Here is a 24,436-nt window from a genome sequence, read left to right as displayed (position 1 = left end):
GGGAATCCAAAGCTAGAGGGCATTGGTTTAAGGTGAGAGGGAAAAGATTTAAAAGAGTCATAAGGGGTAACATTTTCACGCAGTGGGTGGTGCACGTATGGAATGAGCTGCCAGAGGAAGTGGTCGAGGCTGGTACAATTATAACATTTAAGAGGCATCTGGGTGGGTATATGAATAGGAAAAGTTTAGAGGGGGATATGGTAAAAACAATGACTGCAGATTAGTGGTGCTGGAAGAGCACAGCAGTTCAGGCAGCAGCCGAGGAGCAGTAAAATCGACGTTTCGGGCAAAAGCCCTTCATCAGGAATAGAGACAGAGAGCCTGAAGGGTGGAGAGATAAGTGAGAGGAGGGTGGGGGTGGGGAGAAAGTAGCATATGGGCCAAGTGCTGGCAAATGGGACTAGATTAATTTAGGATAGCTGGTCGGCATGGAGGAGTTTAACCGAAGGGTTTGTTTCTGTGCGGTACAGCCCTTGTATTCGATGATAGAAGTATATAAAATTATGCGAGGGATGGATAGGCTAATTAGGCAGGCTTTTTTCCAGAGTGGAAATGTCGAGAGGACGTAGGTTTAAAGTGAGAGGGGGAAAGTTTAGAGGAGATGTGCGAGGCGAATCCTTCACGCTGTTCCTGCAACATAGCTGCTAGGGAAGGTGGTAGAAGCAGATACAAGAGCAACGTTTAAGAGGCATTTCGACAGACACATGGACAGACTCCTCCCAGCCTGGTTATACTCTCTCCCACCCTCTTCCATCAGGCAGAAGATATAAAAGTTTGTATACACATAGGTTCAAGAACAGCTTCTTCCCCGCTGTTATCAGACTTTTGAATGGATTCTCTTTAATGTAGGAATTGGTCTCTCTTTGCATTTTCTCATCAGCTCCAGCACTGCACCCTGCACTCTGCCCTGTTACCCTGGTGCACATGTATACTATAATCTACCTGTAAAGCACAGAAAACAACACTTTTCACTGTGACATTGGTACACGAGACAGTAATAAATCAAATCAAACAGAGGGATACAGACCATGTGCAGGGTTTAGTTTAGAATGACATTATTTTCAGCACAGATGGGCCAAAGGGCCTGTTCCTGTGCTATTGCGACACATTAAATAAATTCAGCATATAAAGATAATATTGCCATTGTCCTGCTCACTCAGTGGGGAGAGATGACTGATGCTGGTTTAACCTGAGGATTACCAGATTAGAGGTGAGAGGAGAATCTGTTATGCTAACCTCAGCCAGTGCTGGGAATTAAACCTATACTGTCGGTGTCACTCTGCGTTGTGAGCCAGCTATCCAGCCAACTGAGCTAACCTGATACCAGCAAGCACTTACCAATTGAAGGTGAATATTATTAGGATCAATGCGGCTGATACAACATCTGCTGAAATCCACATAGTTCTGTACTGAGAAGGGGTCTGGATGGAACAATAAAAATAAAGTCAATGCTTTAAGATGCTCCCATTTGTGCCTTCTCGAGTACGCTCAGTTCCAGGAACCACATCCCAGCAAGTATGTAGGAAATGGTGGAGATGCATCAACGATTCATCAGGATAATACCAGCTCAAATACGGTTAAAATGTCTTGAATAGGCTTGTATTCAGCTGAATGTAGAAGGTTATGGAGTAATTTTTAATGTTAGCTCATGGGATGGGGGTGTCACTATCTGGGCCAATATTTATTGCCCACCCCTAGGTTCTCTTTAAGAAGTTGGGGGTGAGCTGCCTTCTTGAATCACTGCAGTCCACATGCTGTAGGTGAACCCACGATTTTGAGCCATCGACATTGAAGGATTTAATGTGTTTAGAACATCGAAGTTGTTAACAGAGTGACCCTGATTGCATTACAGAGTTACAAAAGACTCATACATTGCCAAAAAGAGCAGCTATTCCAAACTTGTTGTGTCTTGTACTCATCAGGGCAAATGCAAGAATGCCAAATTTCAAAAGGCCACAACAATCTAGACTGAAAAGTGGACGGGTATTCATTGGTTGACTAAGTCCCTCTTATTGGCTGAGGCATTGGGGAGCTACAGGCTCCGTAGTTTTCCAGGTAAGTCACAGGAAGGGGCAAAGCTCAAAGATATTCCTTTTGTTTGGAGGCAAGGGTCGCTGCACAGGTCATTTCTAGCCCTCCTGGTATTTGGGGAACCTGTAATTCAGCCCCTCTCTGCAGAGATTGCTACCCGGATTCTAGTGTCATTTTCAGGACAAAGGATTGGGAAGAGGCCATTCAACCTCTCTAACCCAGTTTGCCCTTCAGTGAGATCATGGCTGGTTTCTGTTCAGAATCCATTTACAGGTCGTAATGTGTGTTTCATTAATGTGAATTCGCTGTAATGTGATTGACGGATTGGGGAAACTGTTCCTAAAGCGCAAACTTTTCAAGCGTGTATTGGTTTGAACACGATTCCAGCCCCATTAATGTAAATGGTGCTACTATTACATGATTTTCTTATAAAATGGGACTAGAACTGCCGTATTATAGCAGAACTGACTGTACTTGTCTTCCCTTAATAAACTCTGCAATAGTCCTCACACACTAATAAATGTTCGCAATTAGCGTTCTCCCGCTGTAGCCATGGGATTGGTGAACAATACAGGCATTTGCTCACAGTAATTTGCCAGGAAGGTGGGGAAACTATTCCAAGCAGGAAAGCCAGGTATTATAAAGTCATAGAGTAATACAGCACAGAAACAGACTCTTCAGTCCAACTCATCCATGCTGACCAGATAATATAATTTGATCTAGTCCCATTTGCCAGCACTTGGCCCATATCCCTCCAAACCCTTCCTAATCACATACCCATCCAGGTGCCTTTGAAATGTTGTAATTGTACCAGCCTCCACCACTCATTCCACACACGCACCACCCTCTGCGTGAAAAAGTTGCCCCTTAGGTCCCTTTTATATCTTTCCCCTCCCACCCTAAACCTATGCCCTCCAGTTCTGGACTCCCACACTCCAGGGAAAATACCTTGTCTATTTCTCTTATCCATGTCACTCATGATTTTATAAATCTCTATAAGGTCACCCCTCAGTTTCTGACAGTCCAGTTAAACAGCCTCAGCCTGTTCAGCCTCTCCCTGTAGCTCAAACCCAGTAACATCCTTGTAAATCTTTTCTGCACCCTGTCAAGTTTAGCAACATCTTTTCTATAGCAGGGAGAGCAGAACTGAACACAGTATTCCAAAAACGTTGTTGTGATGGAGGGATGACCTACCATTAGAAACCAGGGCCAGTGGAGTTCCTTCAGCTGCTGTGGAGCATTGGTGATGACTGAATGGGCACCTGAGCACCACACCAAAGAAAAGAGCCACAACTCACTCACAACATAGAGGTTGGTGCTGATGTTGGCAGCTGCATACATTCTGCATTCGAAAGAAAGACATTGATCAAAAATAATTTCCCTTTGCTCAAAACAACCCCTCAACTTACAGCAACAAGCATCGACTCTCGCTGAATCCCAGAATCGCCATGGGGAAGAAGGAGGCCAGTCAGTCCATCACATTTGCACTGGCTCCCTGAGCATTTTGACTTAGACCCACCCTTGCAATGTCACTGGAATCCAACATGTTGTTTCTATTTAAGTAACCATCCAATGCCCCTCTCGAATGCCTCAAATGAACCTGCCTCCACCACATTTCCAGGCAGAACATTCTACACCGTAACCATTCATGAATGAAAATGGTTCTGTCATATCACATTGGCTTCTTTTGTATTTGATTGGTTAAGCAATAACAAAGGGGTGGTTTCGTTATGACACGACAAAATATGAAGGATTGAAAGTGGCCTTTATCTGCTTCCGTATAAAATCAAATCAGGCAGCCCTCTGACCAGACCCAGCAAGAGGTAACATCGGTCTGCCCATCTCTCCTGCTGTTAGTTCTCAGTCTGCGTAACTAAAATGGTACAAAATTTCTACTCTTTGGTTAGCACTGCTGCCTCACAGCGCCAGAGACCCAGGTTCAATTCCCACCTCAGGCGACTGACTGTGTGGAGTTTGCACGTTCTCCCCGTGTCTGCGTGGGTTTCCTCTAGGTGCTCCGGTTTCCTCCCACAGTCCAAAGATGTGTAGCTCAGGTGAATTGGCCATGCTAAATTGCCCGTAGTGTTAGGTAAGGGGTAAATGTAGGGGTATGGGTGGGTTGCGCTTCGGCGGGTCGGTGTGGACTTGTTGGGCCGAAGGGCCTGTTTCCACACTGTAAGTAATCTAATCTAATCTAATCTTGGGTGATGTCGGTGTCGCTGGCTAGACCTGCGTTTATTGCCTCATGAGAAGGTGGTGGTGAGCTGCCTTCTTGAACCGCTGCAGTCTATGTGCTATAGGTGGGTCCCTTAGGGAGGTAATTCCAGGATTTTGACCCAGTGACACTGAAGGAACAGCAACACATTTCCAAGTCAGGTTGGTGAGTGACTTGGAGGTGATGTTACGCGGGGTGATGTTCCCATGTATCTGCTGCCCTTGCCCTTCGATCTGAATATGACCATGGGTTTGGAAGGTGCTGTCTAAGGATCTTTGGTGAATATCTGCAGTGCATCTTGTAGATAGTACACACTGCTGCTACTGAGTGTCGGTAGTGGAGGGAATGGATGTTTGTGGATGTGGTGTCAATCAAGTGGGCTGCTTTGTCCTGGAAGGTGTCAAGCTTCTTGAGTGTTTTTGGGGCTGTACCCATCCAGGCAAGTGGGGAGTATTCCAAGACACTCCTGACTGGTGCCTTGATGGATTTTGGGAGCCAGTTACTCACTGCAATATTTCTAGTTTCCGACCTGCCCTTACACCCTTAACATTTATATGGGAGAAAGTGAGGACTGCAGATGTTGGAGGTCAGAGTCAAAAAGTGTGGTGCTGGAAAAGCACAGCTGGTCAGGCAGCATCCGAGGAGCAGGGTGGGAGGAGGTGTAGTCTAGGTTCCGCGTTCCGCGTATCAGGGTTCTGAAAAGACCACTCCCTCCGTGACTCCCTCGTCAAGTCCACACCCCCCTCCACTCCTGGCACCTTCCCTTGCAACCGCAAGAAATGCAAAACTTGCACCCACACCTCCCCTCTTACTTCTCTCCAAGGCCCCAAGGGACACTTCCATATCCACCACAAATTCACCTGCACCTCCACACACATCATCTATTGCATCTGCTGCACCCGATGTGGCCTCCTCTATATTGGGGAGACAGGCCGCCTACTTGCGGAACGTTTCAGAGAACACCTCTGGGACACCCGGACCAACCAACCCAACCACCCCGTAGCCCAACACTTTAACTCCCCCTCCCACTCCACCGAGGACATGTAGGTCCTTGGACTCCTCCATCGCCAGACCATGGCAACACGACGGTTGGAGGAAGAGCGCCTCATCTTCTGCCTGGAAACCCTCCAACCACAAGGGATGAACTCAGATTTCTCCAGTTTCCTCATTTCCCCTCCCCCCACCTTGTCTCAGTCAAATCACTCGAACTCAGCACTGCCTTCCTAACCTGCAATCTTCTTCCTGACCTCTCCGCCCCCACCCCACTCCGGCCTATCACCCTCACCTTGACCTCCCTCCACCTATCGCATTTCCAATGCCCCTCCCCCAAGTCCCTCCTCCCTACCTTTTATCTTAGCCTGCTGGACACACTTTCCTCATTCCTGAAGAAGGGCTTATACCCGAAACGTCGATTCTCCTGTTCCTTGGATGCTGCCTGACCTGCTGCGCTTTTCCAGCAACACATTTTTAGCACTTCCGTTTCTGGTCAATGAAAACCCCAGGATGTTGATAATGGGTGTTTCAGTAACGGTATTGCCATTGAATAACAAGGGGTGATGGTTAGATTGTCTCTTATTGGAGATGGTTAATACTTGTGGGCACAAATGTTACTTGCCCAAGCCTGGATATTGTCCAGATTTTATTGTACTTGGACAAGGTCGGCTTCAGTATCTGAGGAGTTGGAAATGGTGAACCTGATGAAGGGGCAGCACTTAGAAAGCTTGAGATTTCAAATAGGCCTGTTGGACTATAACCTGGTGTCATCTGACTTGTGAGCTTGTTAAAAGATGTGATAAGAGTGTAAGTTGTTGCTAACCTGATCTCTTTGCTGGAAATCTCACTGTAGCGTATGTTGAGTTTGTCAATTTTGTCCTCCTGTAACTCTTTGATGGGCTTCTTTCCTCCGTGAATGTGCACAAATCCAGGCATCATCTGCTGCACAAATGATCTCATCGCATTGGGCAACCAGAGAACCTGCAACAAATAATAGGAAATATCCTGTGAACTTTAACCCCATCTAACCATGTGGCAATTTCTCCACTGCCACCACAGTTAGAAAAATTAGGGTGGATCTCAGAGAAATGGATCAAATTCTAACAGATCTAGACAAGATTAAATGCAGGAAGCATGTTCCCAATAACCAGGGAGTCCAGATCAAGGGATACGGGGTAGACCATTTAGGACTGAGATGAGGAGACATTTCTTCATTCAGAGAGTGGAATTCTCTGCCTCAGAAAGCAATTGAGGCTAAAACTTTGAATGTTTTTAAGGAGTTAGATTTCATTCTGAGGGCTAAAGGGGTGGGGAGAACGCAGGAACAGGGACTAGGTTGGATGGTCATCTTGAATGGTGGAGCAGTATACATAAGTAGGGTCAATACAGAATTGAAAATGTGTTGCTGGAAAAGCACAGCAGGTCAGGCAGCATCCAAGGAACAGGAGAATCGACGTTTCGGGCATAAGCCCTTCTTCAGGAATGAGGAAAGTGTGTCCAGCAGGCTAAGATAAAAGGTAGGGAGGAGGGACTTGGGGGAAGGGCTTTGGAAACGCGATAGGTGGAGGGAGGTCAAGGTGAGGGTGATAGGCAGGAGTGGGGTGGGGGCGGAGAGGTCAGGAAAATGATTGCAGGTTAGGAAGGTGGTGCTGAGTTCGAGTGATTTGACTGAGACAAGGTGGGGGGAGGGGAAATGAGAAAACTGGAGAAGTCTGAGTTAATCCCTTGTGGTTGGAGGGTTCCCAGGCAGAAGATGAGGCGCTCTTCCTCCAACCGTCGTGTTGCCCTGGTCTGGCGATGGAGGAGTCCAAGGACCTGCATGTCCTTGGTGGAGTGGGAGATGGAGTTAAAGTGTTGGGCTACGGGGTGATTGGGTTGGTTGGTCCGGGTGTCCCAGAGGTGTTCTCTGAAACGTTCCGCAAGTAGGCGGCCTGTCTCCCCAATATAGAGGAGGCCACATCGGGTGCATCGGATGCAATAGATGATGTGTGTGGAGATGCAGGTGAATTTGTGGTGGATATGGAAGTGTCCCTTGGGACTTGGAGGGAAGTAAGGGGGGAGGTGTGGGCGCAAGTTTTGCATTTCTTGCGGTTGCAGGGGAAGGTGCCGGGAGTGGAGGTTGGGTTGGTGGGGGGTGTGGGCCTGACGAGGGAGTCACGGAGGGAGTGATCTTTTCGGAATGCTGATAGGGGAGGGGAGGGAAATATATCACTGGTGGTGGGGTCCGTTTGGAGGTGGCGGAAATGGCGGCGGATGATACGTTGTACATGGAGGTTGGTGGGGTTCTGTCCTGGTGGTCGTTGGAGGGGCGGGGCTCAAGGGCGGAGGAGTGGGAAGTGGAAGAGATGCGGTGGAGGGCATCGTCGACTACATCTGGCGGGAAATTGCGGTCCTTGAAGAAGGAGGTCATCTGGGTTGTACGGTTTTGGAACTGGTCCTCCTGGGAGCAGATGCGGCGGAGACGACGGAATTGGGAGAATGGGATGGCGTTTTTACAGGGGGCAGGGTGTGAGGAGGTGTAGTCTAGGTAGCTGTGGGAGTCGGTCGGTTTATAGTAGATGTCCGTGTCGATTCGGTCACCCGAGATAGAAATGGAAAGGTCTAGGAAGGGGAGGGAGGAATCTGAGACGGTCCAGGTGAATTTGAGGTCGGGGTGGAAGGTGTTGGTAAAGTGGATGAACTGTTCAACCTCCTCGTGAGAGCACGAGGCGCGCCGATACAGTCATCGATGTAGCGGAGGAAAAGGTGGGGGGTGGTGCCAGTGTAGCTGCGGAAGATGGACTGTTCCACCTGCACTCCCGGCACCTTCCCCTGCAACCACAAGAAATGCAAAACTTGCGCCCACACCTCCCCCCTTACTTCTCTCCAAGGCCCCAAGGGACACTTCCATATCCACCACAAATTCACCTGCACCTCCACACACATCATCTATTGCATCCGCTGCACCCGATGTGGCCTCCTCTATATTGGGGAGACAGGCCGCCTACTTGCGGAACATTTAAGAGAACACCTCTGGGACACCCGGACCAACCAACCCAACCACCCCGTAGCCCAACACTTTAACTCCCCCTCCCACTCCACCAAGGACATGCAGGTCCTTGGACTCCTCCATCGCCAGACCATGGCAACATGACGGTTGGAGGAAGAGCGCCTCATCTTCTGCCTGGGAACCCTCCAACCATGAGGGATGAACTCAGACTTCTCCAGTTTCCTCATTTCCCCTCCCCCCACCTTGTCTCAGTCAAATCCCTCGAACTCAGCACTGCCTTCCTAACCTGCAATCATCTTCCTGACCTCTCCGCCCCCACCCCACTCCGGCCTATCACCCTCACCTTGACCTCCCTCCACCTATCGCGTTTCCAAAGCCCCTCCCCCAAGTCCCTCCTCCCTACCTTTTATCTTAGCCTGCTGGACACACTTTCCTCATTCCTGAAGAAGGGCTTATGCCCGAAACGTCGATTCTCCTGTTCCTTGGATGCTGCCTGACCTGCTGTGCTTTTCCAGCAACACATTTTCAGCTCTGATCTCCAGCATCTGCAGCCCTCACTTTCTCTCAATACAGAATTGTTTGGCCAAAGGGCCTGATTCCAAACTTGTAGGGATTATATGATTCTATGATAAACACAGTGGCTACAAGAGCCGGTCAGAGGCTAGGAATGCTGCGGCAAGTAACTCACCTCCTGACTCCCCAAAGCCTGTCCACCATCTACAAGCTCAGGAGTGTGTGATGGAATACTCCGCACTTGCCTGGATGAGAACACCATAAAACCCATCTCTTTTCCATCTCTCTCCAGTCCCGAAGAAGGGTCACCTGACTCAAAACATTAACTCTGTTTTCTCTGTCCACAGATGTCACTAGTCCAGCTGAGTTTCTCTAGCAGTTTCTGTTTCCAAAAGTTGTTTTTAATCAACCTGTTACAACACACACTCAAGAGCAAGTGGGACTTGAACCAAGACATGTTGACCCAGAGGTCAGGACATCACCACTGCAGCAAAAGAAACCTCTCTACTGCATGTTAGTGGGCTAGGTAATCTGGCACTGATAAGGGACTACAGACAGATTAATGCCTTGTGGGAATGCAAGAATTGGAGCTTTTTGATGGGGTATTGAGAAGATCAGGATTATGTTCTCGAGGGTTAAAGGAATGAGAGGTGACTATTGAAAAATATCAGGTTCAAAGGGACCTGGAGGATACATACTGAGATGTTAAAGAGCAACAATCCACAGAGTCTAGTGCTCTCCATTTTGGATTGAGATGGGGTGGCATGGTGGCTCAGTGGTTAGCACTGCTGCTTCACTGTGCCAGGGACCTGGGTTTGATTCCAGCCTCAGGTGACTGGCTGTGTGGAGTTTGTACATTCCCCTGTGTCTGCAGGAGTTTCCTCCCACAATCCAAAGGTGTGCAGCTTAGGTGGATTGGCTGTGCTAAATTGTCCATAGTGTCCAGGGATGTGCGGGCAAGGTGGGTTAGCCATGGGAAATACAGGGTTACAGGGATAAAGTAAGGGAATAGGTCTGGGTGGGATGCTGTTCAGAGCATTGGTGTGGACTTGATGGGCCAAATGGCCTGCTTCCACACTGTACGGATTCTATCTTTAACAAAGCATTGTGAACTTCTTAATTTTCTACATCACAAAGCTATAGGAACAAAGGGAATTAAAGGATATGGGGATAATGTGGGAAGTTGGAATTGAACAATACAGTCATACATACATACAGATGTACAGCATGGAAACAGACCCTTTGGTCCAACCCATCCATGCCGACCAGATATCCTAAGCTACTCTAGTCTCTTTGGCCAGCACTTTGCCCATATCCCTCCAACCCTTCCCATTCACATACCCATCGAGCTGCATTTTAAATGTTGCAATTGTACCAGCCTCCACCACTTCCTCTGACAGCTCATTCCATTCACGTACCACCCTCTGAGTGAAAATGTTGCCCCTTAGGTCTCTTTCATATCTTTCCCCTCTCATACTATACCCTGTGCCCTCTAGTTCTGGGCTTCCCCCACCCCAAGGAAAAGACTTTGCCTATTTCATCTATCCATGCCCCTCATGATTTTATAAACCTCGATAAGGTCACCCCTCAGCCTCTGATGCTCCAGGGAAAACAGCCCCAGCCTATTCAGCCTCTCCCTGTAGCTCAAATCCTCTAACCCTGGCAACCTCCTTGTAAATCTTTTCTGAACTCTTTCAAGTTTCACAACATCCTTCTGATAGGAAGGAGACCAGAATTGCATGCAATATTCCAACAGTGGCCTAACCAATGTCCTGTACAGCCGCAACATGACCTCTCAATGTCAATACTCAAAACTCTGACCAATAAAGGAAAGCATACCAAACACTGCCTTCATTATCTTATCCACCTGCCACTCTACTTTCAAGGAGCTAAAAACCTGCACTTCAAAGTCTCTTTGTTCAGCAACTCTCCCTCGGACCTGACCATAAAGTGCATAAGTCCTGCTAAAATTTGCTTTCCCAAAATGCAGCACCTTGCGTTTATCTAAATGAAACTCCATCAAGTGGAATAGAATTGACGGTTTTGGGGTGTTTTTGATGAAGAGGGACTACATTGGTTCAGACTGGAGTTTAGAACAATGAAGGGGATCTCACAAAAATCTTTAAAATTCTAACAGGACCAAACAGGGTAAACACAGGAAGGATGTTTCTGAAGATTGGAGAGTCCAGAACCAGGGGTCACAGGTTAAGGACATGGAGTAGACAACTGAGGACTCAAGATTATAGTGGTGCTGGAAAAGCCCAGCAGGTCAGGCAGCATACGAGGAGCAGGAAAATCAATGTTTCGGACAAATGCCCTTCATCAGGAATGCTGCCTGACCTGCTGTGTTTTTCCAGCACCACTCTAACCTTGACTCTGATCTCCAGCATCTGCAGTCCTCACTTTTGCCCACTGAGGAATCAGATGAGTAGAAACTTCTTCACCCAGAGATTGGAATTCTCTGTCACAAAAGTGATCGAGGCCAAAACATTGAATGTATTCAAGAAGGAATTAGGCGTAGCCCTTAGGGCTAAAGAGATTAAAACCATATAGAAAGACGACAGGAACAGGGACAGGAGTTGGATGATCAGCCCTGATCACATTGAATGGTGGAGCAGGCTCGAAGAGCTGAATGGCCTACTCCTGCTCCTATCTTCCATGTTAGTGGTGAATCAGCTATGAGGTATTGCTTGGCAGAGATGTCTTAAGGGACCGTACAGACTGAACTATCATGGGGACGATGCTGACAAAGTGGTAATGTTATTAGTAATGTTAAACCACAGATTAAAGTTCTGCGCATGAATTCAAATCCCACAACAGTGACTTCTTGAAATTAAATTCTGTAATTTTTTTAGAACTGAAAGCTAGTCTCAGGAATGGAAAGCTAGCATCAATCCTGAGCTGTTTGACTCTGCGACTCTATAATTGCCATTTTTAAAAACCCATCCAGTTCACTGATGTCCTTTAGGAAAAGAAATCTTCTGACCTGGTCTGGTCTGATCTACACGTGACTCCGGACCCACAGCAACATGGTTAACTTTTAACTGCCCTCTAAAATTGTTCAGCAACATCCCAATTCAAGGGCAATTAGAGGCAGACAACAATTGCTGACCTTGACTCCTCATCCCAAGAAAGAGCAATAGCAAAGTCTTACATTTGTATGTTGGTTGAAAATAGATGCTACCCAGCTGGAGTCTCCTGTAATTTTACTGAGGGAGTCCCAGGGAATCATTTATGCAGGGAGCACCTCAACGAATAAACATCACCTCACAGGGTGGAGTGTTCACGGAGCGCTGCCCAGAGCCATCAGCTGAACCAGGCAGGAGAAAGTAGAAAGGGAAGAGATAGAGAGAGGGATGAGAGAGTAAGAATGAGGACAGAGACAATTATTTAAAAGGGGGAAGTCAAAATCTATACAAATAATGGGATGAATTTCTTCAAGGATTCAACCATTTCTGTCAATGATGAATGAGCAGAAATCCTTCAGTTATAGAATCATAGGGTCATACAGCATGGAAACAGACCTTTTGGTCCAACCAGTCCATGCCGACCATAACCCCAAACTAAACTAGTCCCACCTGCCTGTTCCTGGCCCATATCCCTCCAACCTTTCCTATTCATGTACTTATTCAAATATCTTTTAAACGTTGTAACCGTCGCCATATCCACCACTTCCCCTGGAAGTTCACTCCACACAAGAACCACCCTGTGCGTAAACAAAATTGCCTTCATGTCTTTTTAAAATCTTTTTACTCTCACCTTAAAAATATGCCCTTGTCTGGAAATCAATAGTCATTCACCTTATCTATACCCCACATGAATTTATAAACCTCAATAAGGTCACCCTGAAATCTCCTACACGCCAGTGAAAAAGTTCCAGTCTATCCAACTTCTCCTTGTAACTCAAACCCTCCGTTCCCAGCAACAGCCTGGTAAATCTTTTCTGAACCCTCTCCAGCTTAATAATTTCCTTTCTATAACAGGGGGACCAGAATTGGACACAGTATACCAGAAGAGGCCTCACCAATGTCCTGTACATCCCCAACATGACGTTCCAACTCCTATACTCAATGGTCTGAGCAATGAAGGCAAGGGTGCTATATGCCTTCTCAACCACCCAGTCTCCCTGTGATGCAAACTTCATAAAGATATAAATGTGAACTCCTAGGTCTCTCTGTTCTTCAAAACTACCTAGGGCCCAAGCATTAGTTGTATATGTCCAGCCCTTCTTTGTTTTACTAAATGTAATACCTCACATCTATCCAATTAAAGTTGGAGAAAGCCAAGTGAGTGAAGTGTCATTACCAAGCTCTCGTTGATGCCAGACCTCTGGATGGTGGTGACAGTCTGGTGTATGAAGCTGTTTCGGTACGGGTGCTTGTGGGGAGGCCTGAACAGGTCAAAGATGACGGACTTCCCATGGGCAGCAGCCAGCTTGAGGAGCTCACTGAGCTGACAGACCGACTGCCTGTTGGCCTTCGCCCTATCCTCACGTGACAACAAATGTTTCGTTCCGAAGGGGTTGTCCTGTTCAGGGGAACGATGAGGCCAAGTTAGAAATGGAGCATTGTGGGACAGGGCGAAACACAAACAAAGCAAGATCTTTTTATTTGCCCACACTGTTGACCTTTAAAACCTGCGATCATGTGGTGATCGCTGTTTACCCAACCAAGCTTACAGCACAGAAAAATTACCCCAAAAGACTGTATAAACTCTTGGCTTTGTCTGTGCTCCTGTTTACAGATAGCAATCATTTACTCTGTGGTAAATGCAGTTGTTTTGAGTTCTGTGGATATGCTTCCACTGAGTTTCAATATTTCTCTTACATTTTATAGCAACATGCCAAAGGCCTGACATCTACGAGACAAGAGGGAAATCCGCTCCCTTGGCTACCAGCTTAGTCATATCTGAATGTGTTGACCTGTCACCCCTGCAGTGTGGCCCACCTGGAGGAACCATTTCCCTGCATTCAGTTCTGCCAGTTCATTCCAAATAAAGGAGGCTGCATTCTTCGTCTTGTTGCTCGGGAACACCTCTTCAATGTTGGTGGTCCTTCTCAGCGTTTGATCGTGCATGAGGAACGGCACTCCATCCCAACTGTTAAACAATGAGAAAGATTGCACATCGAGAATTGCCTTCGAACTGGAGACATGGAATTGTTATGGCATCATAAGAAACAAGCACAGGCCATTCAGCCCATTGAAAATGCCTTGCCATTCAAACAGTCCAGTGAAATCGTTTATGTCCATCGAAATAAGCAGTCAAACATCACAGCCGATAAGCACTACTTGCAACTGATTGGATTGTGGCCCAAAGAATCCCTACAGCGTGGAAGAAGGCCATTCAGCCCATTGCGTCCACACCGACCCTCTGAAGAGCACCCCATCCAGACCCTCCCCACTCCCCCACTATCCCTGTAATCTTGCATTTCCAATGGCCAATCCACCCTAACCAGCACATCTTTGGACTGTGGGAGGGAACCGGAGCGCTCAGAGGAAACCCACGCAGACACGAGGAGAATGTGCAAACTCCACACAGACAGTGATGCAAGGCTAGAATCAAACGAAGGTCCCTGGCGCTGTGAGGCAGCAGTGCTAACCACTGACCCACCATATCAGAGAGTCATTACAGCATGAAAGAGAGCCTTCAGCCCATCATGTCCCCACCAGTCACCAAATATCCATTTTAATCCCATTTTCCAATATTTGGTCTATAATCTTCTCTGCTGTGGCATTTCAAATGCTCACCTCAATAGCTTGTAAATAGCTTGAGTGTTGCTACCTTTACCACTCTTTTTGGCAGTGATTTTCAGATATCCAAAATCCCCCGATGAAAACGTTTTTCTTCAAATCCTTCCCTCAAAACTGTCCCCCCCACCGCCGATCATTGACACTTCTCCAAAGCAGAAATGGTTTTTTTATATTCATTCACAGGACATGGGTATCACTTATTACCCAGATGACAGTTAAGAGTCAACCACATCGCTGAGGGTCTGGAGTCACATGTAGGCCAGACCAGGTAAGGATGACAGTTTCCTTCCCTGAAGGACATTAGTGAACCAGATGGTTTCCTGTCCCCTTGGGCAATTGAAACTAGTTTTGTCGTTATCATTAGACTCTTCATTCCCGATTTTTAATTGAATCCAAATTCCACTATCTGCCATGGTGGGATTTGAAACTGTGTCACTGGGTCATTACTGGGGGCTCCGCTGTGATTAATAGCCTAGTGATAATACCACTATGCCATTGCCTCACCTATCTATTGCTTCTCCCTATCAACTGTGTCTATGTCACTTAGAGGTTTGTACAACTTCAATCAGGTCCCCCTCTCAGCCTGGAAAACAACAAATGCGAGAGATCAGCAGATCAGGCAGCATCCATGGAGAGAGAGCAAGCTAACGTTTCAAAGCTGCGTGACTCTTCATCAGAATTACCGTCACTTCAGCTCTGATGAAGAGCCATCTAGACTCAAAACATGAGCTTGCTGTCTCTCCCTGGATGCTGTTTGACCCGCTGTCATCTCCAGCATTTGTTGTTTTCAGTACAGATTCCAGCATCTGCAGTAATTTGCTCCCCCCTCAGCCTTCTTCCCTGCCTGCTCCAACTGTATGACCCTTGGCTTCCTTGTGCATCAAAACTCTGTCTAACTTGACCTTCAATATATTCAATGATCCAGCCCTTGCTGCTTTCTAATGAGTGAATTCCAAAAAATAAGGATTGAGACCTAACACAGGGATGGTCTCACCAATGTCCTCTACAGACTTCCCTCCCTTAGCGAGCTTTGAGAAGATTTGTAGCTCAGGTTGAGGTTCTGGATGTAGGTTTGCTCGCAGAGCTATAAGGTTCATTTCCAGGTGTTTCGTCCTGCTCCTCGGATGCTGCCTGACCTGCTGTGCTTTTCCACAATACTCTAATCTAGACTCTGATTTCCAGCATATGCAGTCCTCACTTTTGCCAAGGTAACATCTACAGTGAGCCTTCAGACGAAGCACTGCTGATGATTCCTGCTTTCAATTTATATGTTTGGATTTCCCAAACGTATAAATAGAAAGTAGGAATCATCAGCAGTGCTTTGTCTGGAGGTTCACTGAAGATGTTACCTAGTAAGGTGACGAAACGTCTGAAAATGAAACTTCCAGCTCAGCGAGCAAACCTACACCCACTTCTCTCTCTCTATACATGTTCCCGTTAAAATAACAGCCAACATTCCATTTACCCTCTTCATTACTTGATATAGGGCTTATGCCTGAAACATTGATTATCCTGCACCTCAGATACTGCCTGACCTGCTGTGCCTTTCCAGCACCACACTCTTGACCCTTTATCTGTGGGCTGACATTTTAAGATCCATGCACAAGGACACCCAGATCCATCTGTATCGCCTCATTCAGTGATCTCTCTCCATTGAAATAATATTCTGCTTTTCTCGTCTTCCTGTCATAGAGTTCTAAAGCTGTACAGCATGGAAATAGACCCTTCAGTCCAACTCACCCATGCTGACCACCTAAATGAATCTATCCCATTTGCCAGCACTTTGCCCTTCTCCCTCTAAATCCTTCTTATTCATGTACCCATCTGGATGCTTTTTAAATGTTGTAATTGTACTAGCCTCTACCACTTCCTTGGGCAGCTCATTCCATACACGTACCACCCTCTGTGGGAAAACGTTGCCCTTTAGGTCCCCTTTAAATCTTTCCCCCCTCACCCTAAACCTATGCCCTCTAGTTGTGGACTCCTGACCCTGAAAAAAGATCTTTTCTATTCACCCTATCTATGCCCCTCATGATTTTATAAACCTCTGTAAGGTTCAAAGCCTCCGACGCTCCAGGGAAAACAGCCCCAGCCTATTCAGCTTCTCCCTCTCGCACAAACCCTCTAACCCATGAACATCCTTGTAAATCTTTTCTGAACCCTTTCACGTTTCACAACATCCTTCTTATTGCAGGGAGACCAGAATTGAAAGAGTATTGCAACAGTGGCTAACCAATGTCCTGTACAGCCAAAATAGGCAATCTCACTTCTTCCTAAACTATAACCTGGAATCCCTACAGCATCAATGTTTACAAGGAACTGGGTCGAAACTGTACAGTCTCATCAATCTAAGAACCAATACAGCAGTCAAAGCAGACATGCATATAGAGGATGGCAGGTGCAGTAGCAGGCCATTCAGCCCTCAAATCTGCTCCACCATTCATTTCGATCAGGGTTGATCATCCATTTCAATGACACTTTCCCAAAGCATTTCCATTTCCTTTGAAATACAAGAGGCATTCCCCACTCCCACCCCCAACTACCACCACCCCCCCCCCTTCCCGCAAATAGTCCCAATGTCCATCCTCCCATTGAGCTTTCGATCTGTCCACCTTTCAAACACAGCTCCCCCTGCCCCATGGGTGTCTGACCCATGCCCCAGATCTAACTTTGCCTCTTCTTTAGGGAATGGCTGCAGTTCCAGTGAAGGCCCACCGCTCAAACCTGGCGCCACTGGAACAGAGCTGCTGTCCAATCAGATCACCTGACAGTTCTCTGAGGCGGGATATCCGCACATGATGAAGTCTTGCCCTGGGCTAACTAATGCCCCCATCAGGTGCAATATGGCAGGGGGACAGTGGCTTGCTCATGGGTGGGCTCCCAGCTGACCTGTTAGTTGGGGAAGTGGGGAATAGGTTGCCCAGATCATTAAGATTAACAGTAAGCCGTTCAGCAGTGGTATCAGGAAGCCCTTTGTCACATGAAAGGGGACATCTAGAATTCCCTCTCCGCAGACAAATTGACTGCTATCTTCAAAACTGATATTGACTGCCTTTAACCTGTCAGGGAATGAAAAGGGTGTGAACCAAAGTCAGTGGATGGAGCATAGATGGAGATCTACTGTGATCTACTGTGTATAGTAGAGAAGGTCCCTCTAGCCTAGTCACCCGCTAATCAATAAAGATCTCGCTGATGTGATTACTCCACCTTCCCAATAACCTTTCACCCCCTTAGTTACCCAGTCTATCCACCTCTCCTGTAAAATGTGGTGCAGCAGGTTCAACCAAGACATTCAAGAGGGGCATTGGCTGGTTATTTGGACAGTAATGGTGTGCAGGGATAAGGCAGGAGGTTGGCACTAGGTAATAGAACAATGACGATGGACTGAATTCTGCGCTGTGATAATTCTGTGATTCAGTGTCCCTGGGTCAAAATCCTGCAAGACTGCTGTGGTTCAAGAAGGCAGCTCACCCCCACCTTCTCAAGGGGCAACTAGGGACAAGCAATAAATGCTGGGCCTGGCCAGTGACACTCATGTCCCAAGAATGAATAAAATAAAAAAACTGTCCTACAAGGTCAATACATTTTCAAAGATGGCAAAGCTACCAATGGTTTCTGTACTCCATCTGGCACAGAACATCATTTCCTCAGTTGGCAGCACAGTGGGTGACTTTTAGAAGGTGGGAACTGCAGAAGCAACACCTTACCTAATGGTGACATCAGTCTCCAGACCGTCTGCTCCATGTTCTATCGTCTTCTCAAATGACATCAATGTGTTTTCTGGTGCTAGCTGTTTAATAATAAACAGGAGGAATTGAGAGAGTGTTGTACTTTCACAGACACACAATGGTGCTGAGTTATCTGTCACACTGAGGTTTCACTTCTGAGCTAAGAGCACCATGAAATCAGGGGTTCCACAAGGTTAGAGCCCAAAATCTTCAATCCATGCTGACTCCTATCTTCCTGTCTGACTCCTGAAAACTCCTAGCTGACGAACTCACTGCAATGGTAAAACTTCTCCATATTGGCAAATTTTCAACTTTTATTGGTATGCTGAATCCAAGTGGTTTGAGCTCAAAGTCCACTCTTGATGTTAGAACTCACAGCCCCGGCTGCATGGAGAGACAGTAACAGGGTAAATAACACTGAAATTTTCAAGCTTGGGTTGTCCCAGCGCACATGGATTTTAGAACATAGAACACAGAACATAGAAAGATACAGCGCAGTACAGGCCCTTTGGCCCTCAATGTTGCGCCGATCCAAGCCCACCTAACCTAAACTAGCCCACTATCCTCCATATGCCTATCCAATGCCCGTTTAAATGCCCACAGAGAGAGTCCACCACTGCTACTGGCAGGGCATTCCATGAACTCACGACTCGCTGAGTAAAGAATCTACTCCTAACATCTGTCCTATACCGACCACCCCTTAATTTAAAGCTATGCCCCCTTGTAACAGCTGACTCCATATGTGGAAAAAGATTCTCACTGTCGACCCTATCTAAACCCCTAATCATCTTGTACACCTCTATCAAGTCACCCCTAAACCTTCTTTTCTCCAATGAAAACAGCCCCAAGTGCCTCAGCCTTTCCTCATACGATCTTCCTACCATACCAGGCAACATCCTGGTAAACCTCCTCTGCACCCGTTCCAGTGCCTCCACATCCTTCCTACAGTATGGCGACCAAAACTGAACACAATACTCCAGATTTTCAAGGGTAGGCTGTTGTGAGAGAAACCAGGCAAATAGTGTGAGCACAGCAAGAAAGTCTCTTCATCAGAGGGTACCAGTACAGCTCAAGTCCGGGTTGTGTGGGAATTCTAGTCAACTTTAGTCATTCACAGATCCGCTCATGTATGGGATGTTATTCCAGCACTTTTCACCCTTCACAACCTTAATAAACTATGATTTACTATGTCTCCAGCCTTCTCTGGATGCCATCATCACTTTATTGCACGTAATGACCAGCTAATCTTCCTATGGGTTTCAACCCTCCCGTCATTATTTCCAACCCTCAGGGGGCATTGTGTAGGAGTGGGGAGTTCAGGGTCTGGGTGGGGCAAGAGGAGACTGATCATTGGCTGTGGAGTTGGTCTATTTAACACCAGCTCCGACAGCCAAAGGCACCAGCATCAGAAGCTAGGAAAGGAGCAGACACCAGGTCAATGGGGACCTCTTGATGGGGCCTGGACCCTTTGACAAACCATCCTAGTGTTGTGTTAATACATGATGTGGAGGAGCCAGTGTTGGATTGGGGTGGACAAAGTTAAAAATCAAACAACACTAGGTTATAGTCCAACAGGTTTACTTGGAAGTACTAGCTTTCGGAGCGCTGCTCCCACATCAGGATGAAGGAGCAGTGTTCTGAAAGCTAGTGCTTCCAAATAAACCTGTTGGACTATAACCTGGTGGTGTGTGATTTTAACTGTGTTAATACAGTAACACTGTGCCTCTTAATGCTCTGATTGTTAGATCGTCCTGTCTGACTCCTGAAAACTCCTAGCTGACCAACTCACTGCAATGGTAAAACTTCTCCATATTGGCAAATTTTCAACTTTTATTGGTACTCTGAATCCAAGTGGTTTGAGCTCAAAGTCCACTCTTGATGTTTGAACTCACAGCCCCGGCTGCATGGAGAGACAGTAACAGGGTAAATAACACTGAAATTTCCAAGCTTGGGTTGTCCCAGAGCACATGGATTTTCAAGGGTAGGCTGTTGTGAGAGAAGCCAGGCAAATAGTGTGAGCACAGCAAGTTCTCACAACAGTGCAGAGTTTTTGGGATGTTGGCCGATGCGACCTGTCAGGTAGAATGCATCTGCCCATCTTTAAATTGTGGCATTATCTTTGACACATGTGGAGCAGACCATTTGGCCCATGAAGTTCACTCCAACCCTCCAAAGAGCATCCCACCCCTTACCCTATCCATATATTTTCCATGGCTAATCCACCTAGCTGGGACACTATGGGCAATTTAGCATGGCTGATCTACCCAACCTGCACAGCTTTGGACTGGGGGAGGAAACCCCCCCAAACACAGGAAGAATGTGCAGACTCCACACAGACAGTCACTCAAGAGTGGAATTGAACTCAGGTCCCTGGCACTGTGAGGCAGCAATGCTAACTACTGAGCCACCATGCCACCGCCACTTCAGGGTCTCTCATGTCCACCTTAGAGGATAGTAAAGAGCATCAGTTTAAAGTTCTGCCCGCAGGCAGTATTTCCTCACTGCAGCGGCCCCTCAGCATGGCATTGGGTGTCATTGGCAAAGCCAGCATTTCTTCTTCATCCTTAATCACTCCTGAACTGACTGGTTTGTGAGGGCCATTTGAGAAAGGGTTTGGGGTAACATGTAGACCAGACCACAATAAGAGAAGCAGATTTCCTCCCCTCAAGGGACACTAGTGAACCAGGTGGACTTTGATGACAATTGGTAATAGGCATCATCATTGAGATTAGCTTTCCACTGCAGACTTTATTAATTTCTTAGAAAAAAAAGTCAACCACGTTGAGAGTTGAACTCATGATCCCCACGGCATTCAGCTGAGTTACTAGCCCAGGGACTTGACCATTATGCCACCATCTCTCCTTGTAGCTTGGCTTGTGAGTTCAAATGTCAAGTGTGGAATTTGAGCTCAAACCATTTAGACTCAGAAGCAGTAGTGTTCCCCACTGACACCAGCTATAAGAGGCTGGTAAGGTAGGGAGAGACCCACTCAAAGAATGACGTACCATTGGTGCTCCTCTGTGTCCAATAATGGCTGGCTTTGGCCCCAGGGTCCCCTTCTCTTTGATGCAGGGAGAATACATACCGAGAGGCACCAGGTAGAGGAAAAGCAGAACAGCAAAATATAGACCCAAAATGATGGCTCTGGGAGCTGAAATACAAAATTAAATATTGAGTTAGCAACCAAACAACTCTCAGCTTGAACTCTCTGATATGCACAGCAAAGGGGAGGGCCATCTGCCCATCTGATTCCTTTCTGAAAGCTATTGATCTGCTTCCACCAGCTTTTCAGGTGATGTATTCCACATCTCGCTACCTAAGACCATTCCTCCTCATATTCCCATCTGGTTCTTTCCCCAATTCCTTTCAACATATCCTTCAGTTACCAAGCAAGCTGGTCAAGCAAGTTTCTCCCTATTCTATCAAGAATTTTGATGAATTGGAACACCTCCCCTCAAGCTTCGCTGCTCAGAGGAGATCAATCCCAGTTTTCCCACTCTGTCACACCTATCAGCGACAGCGGGTTGGAAATCATGCTCCACTCTTTCTGGAGCTGTCAAAAAGGTTAAAGTTTTTAAAAGAAATATGCAAAAATCCCCAAATCACCTGATTGTCAGATCCAGGTTAATTTAAAAAATGCAAAAATATCATTATCTATTACGGGCCATTAGCTACAAGTAAATGAACTAAATAAATGGAATTGTACAAATTAAAAGTCTAAACTCTTTATAAGCAAACTCCTCCATAAACATTCATACAGCGTAGGTGCACACAGCCACACACAAAGATGCACACACATACACACACACTCATAGACAGACATACACACATAGACATACACACACAGACACACATAGACACACACTTACACTCATAGGCACATACACACATAGACACAAACACACACACACACACACTCATAGACAGACATACACACAGACACACACACACACACACTCATAGACAGACATACACATATGGATAGACATACACACAGATACACATAGACACACAGACATAGACACACACACAGGTATTCACACATAGATAGACACATGTACAGACACACATAGACACACAGACACACACAGGCAGACATACACACACATATAGACACACACGTGCACACACATACAGATATACACACACAGACTTACACAGACAAACAAGAAGAAAAGAAAACATGGGAATAGAGAAAACAGTTTTGTAGTCTTTGTCCACATTGTCCCCCTTGCTCATCCAAAGATTTTTCCCCAACCTTTTTACTAAATGCTTCTACTGGTTTGCAAGAAGCCGTGGATGGCTGATTTACTTATGAAGTAATATTTATCCAGTTCAAAGTCACAACTTGCAGCCTCTGCTGAAAGAAAGATCAGCTGATTTTCTTCTGCTTAAAGTGGCTTACTGCAGAGGACTGACAAGAAGAGGACTTTTGGCTGCTGCAGCTTTTCGGTTTCTCTTCTGCTCTGACTATGCTTCTGTCTGTCCATTCACAGTCCAAACTGTTCAGCCACCTGACAACCAATCACTTTGTTGTTGTCAAGTTGAGCACCTTTGTCATTGATAATTGGACCCCAGTCCACATCAATCAGCTTCACTCACAAACAACCCCTCAGCTCCAGTTCATCTCCACATTGCTGGAACCAACAGCTACACCAACAGGTTCACAAAAAGTAATAAATTCTTTACTTTCAACAATGCAGCCAGCCTTGGAAATTCCTAGATTTTAACAGAGTTATAGAGTCATAGAGATTTATAGCATGGAAACAGACCCTTCAGACCAACTTGTCCATGCCGACCAGATACCCTAAATTGATCTAGTCCCATTTGCCAGCATTTGGCCTATATCTCTCTAAGCCCTTCCTATTCATATTCCCATCCAAATGTTTCATAACTGCTGTAATTGTATCATCTCCCGGTACTTCCTCTGTCAGTTCATTCCAGACACGCAGCACCCTCTCCGTGAAAATGTTGCCCCTCAGGTCCCTTTTAAATCTTTCCCCTCTCACCTTAAACCTATGCCCTCTAGTTTTGGACTCCCCTACCCTGGGAAAAATAGACCTTGTCTATTCACCCTATCCCTGCCCGTCATGATTTTATAAACTTCTATAAGGTCACCCCTCAGCCTCTGACACCCCAGCCTATCCAGCCTCTCCCTATAGCTGAAACAAAAACATCCTCTTCTGAATCCTTCCAAGTTTCACAATATCTTCCCTATAGCAGGGAGGCCAGAATTCTTTTGCATTTCAGTCCACAGTTTAAAGAAAGCACAAAACAAATAGACATACTCCTTACAGATCTTTCAACATCACTGAAGTCCCACCCCCCGGTCCCATTCCAGCAACTCTCCTCCCTAGCTTCTCTAAGACTTTGAAATCCTTCATAAAGTATGCAGTGCAGAATTGGCAGTATTGTTGATACAAAAGCCTGACAATTGATTGTTAAAGTTCGACCAGAATTCATCATCTTGTACTGGAGACTGTTTCCATAAAGCTGCAGTTCCTATAGCTCTTTCCAACAACCTTCAAAACCACCAGTGTCACCTTTAAGGACAGGTTTCGTTCCAATGCTCTCTTTGAAACTCGGAGTTGGTCCTCCAACAGAAAGTTGCTGACAATTTCTCTGAGGCAACGTTGAAACCTTTTGAGTACTTCCTGCCTACGGACCTTACTTAATGATGATACAGTTGTCCTTGTACTGTTTCATGTGTCTCACATACGCCCACATAAAACGTTCAGTTCACACATCAGCAGCACTATTATATATAGAGAGATGCATTAAGAAGAATATATTCACATTTATCAAGTGCATCATCACATCTCACAGAAATGTCTCATAACACTTCACAGATAGCAATTTGCTTTGAAGTGGGCAGAGTGACGATTATGAAAGAATCCCAGCCAGAACAACTCGCCTTCAGAAAGTGCTAAAGTAACATTAACATCCACTCAATCAGACTGACTCGAACAGGGTCTTTGCTTAATGGCTGAACTGGATTGCAATACTACCGGGGCTGCACACCGGGTTCGATTCCAGCCTCAGGTGGCTGTCTGTGTGGAGTTTGCACATTCTCCCGTGTCTGCGTGGGTTTCCTCCAGGGCTTTGATTTCCTCCCATAGTCCAAAGATGTGCAGCTTAGTTGGTTTGGCCATGCTAAATTGCCCATAGTGTTTGGGGATGTCTGGGTTAGGTGCTGCACTAGTCAAGGGTAAATGTA

General features: G+C 46.4%; 1 protein-coding gene across 4 annotated transcripts in view; it reads right to left on the bottom strand.

Moving 5' to 3' along the window:
• The window catches only part of gdpd4a (glycerophosphodiester phosphodiesterase domain containing 4a), a 101,488-nt gene that overhangs the window by 7,249 nt on the left and 69,803 nt on the right, over positions 1 to 24,436 (bottom strand). For all 4 annotated transcript variants that reach the window (XM_087988414.1, XM_087988415.1, XM_043692433.2 and 1 more), the window contains 7 exons: positions 21,225 to 21,370; positions 18,199 to 18,281; positions 13,688 to 13,838; positions 13,047 to 13,268; positions 6,063 to 6,220; positions 3,226 to 3,373; positions 1,339 to 1,421 (listed from right to left, as the gene is read on the bottom strand). In XM_087988414.1, the coding sequence (XP_087844540.1) occupies positions 1,339 to 1,421; positions 3,226 to 3,373; positions 6,063 to 6,220; positions 13,047 to 13,268; positions 13,688 to 13,838; positions 18,199 to 18,281; positions 21,225 to 21,370 (991 nt within the window). The remainder of the gene's footprint in view (positions 1 to 1,338; positions 1,422 to 3,225; positions 3,374 to 6,062; positions 6,221 to 13,046; positions 13,269 to 13,687; positions 13,839 to 18,198; positions 18,282 to 21,224; positions 21,371 to 24,436) is intronic.

The sequence above is a fragment of the Chiloscyllium plagiosum genome, unplaced genomic scaffold (assembly GCF_037043375.1).
Source record: "Chiloscyllium plagiosum isolate Xiang-an unplaced genomic scaffold, Cpla_swu_hap1 HiC_scaffold_6, whole genome shotgun sequence".
Classification (NCBI taxonomy): domain Eukaryota; kingdom Metazoa; phylum Chordata; class Chondrichthyes; order Orectolobiformes; family Hemiscylliidae; genus Chiloscyllium; species Chiloscyllium plagiosum.
This window is presented reverse-complemented; position numbering and strand designations above follow the sequence as displayed.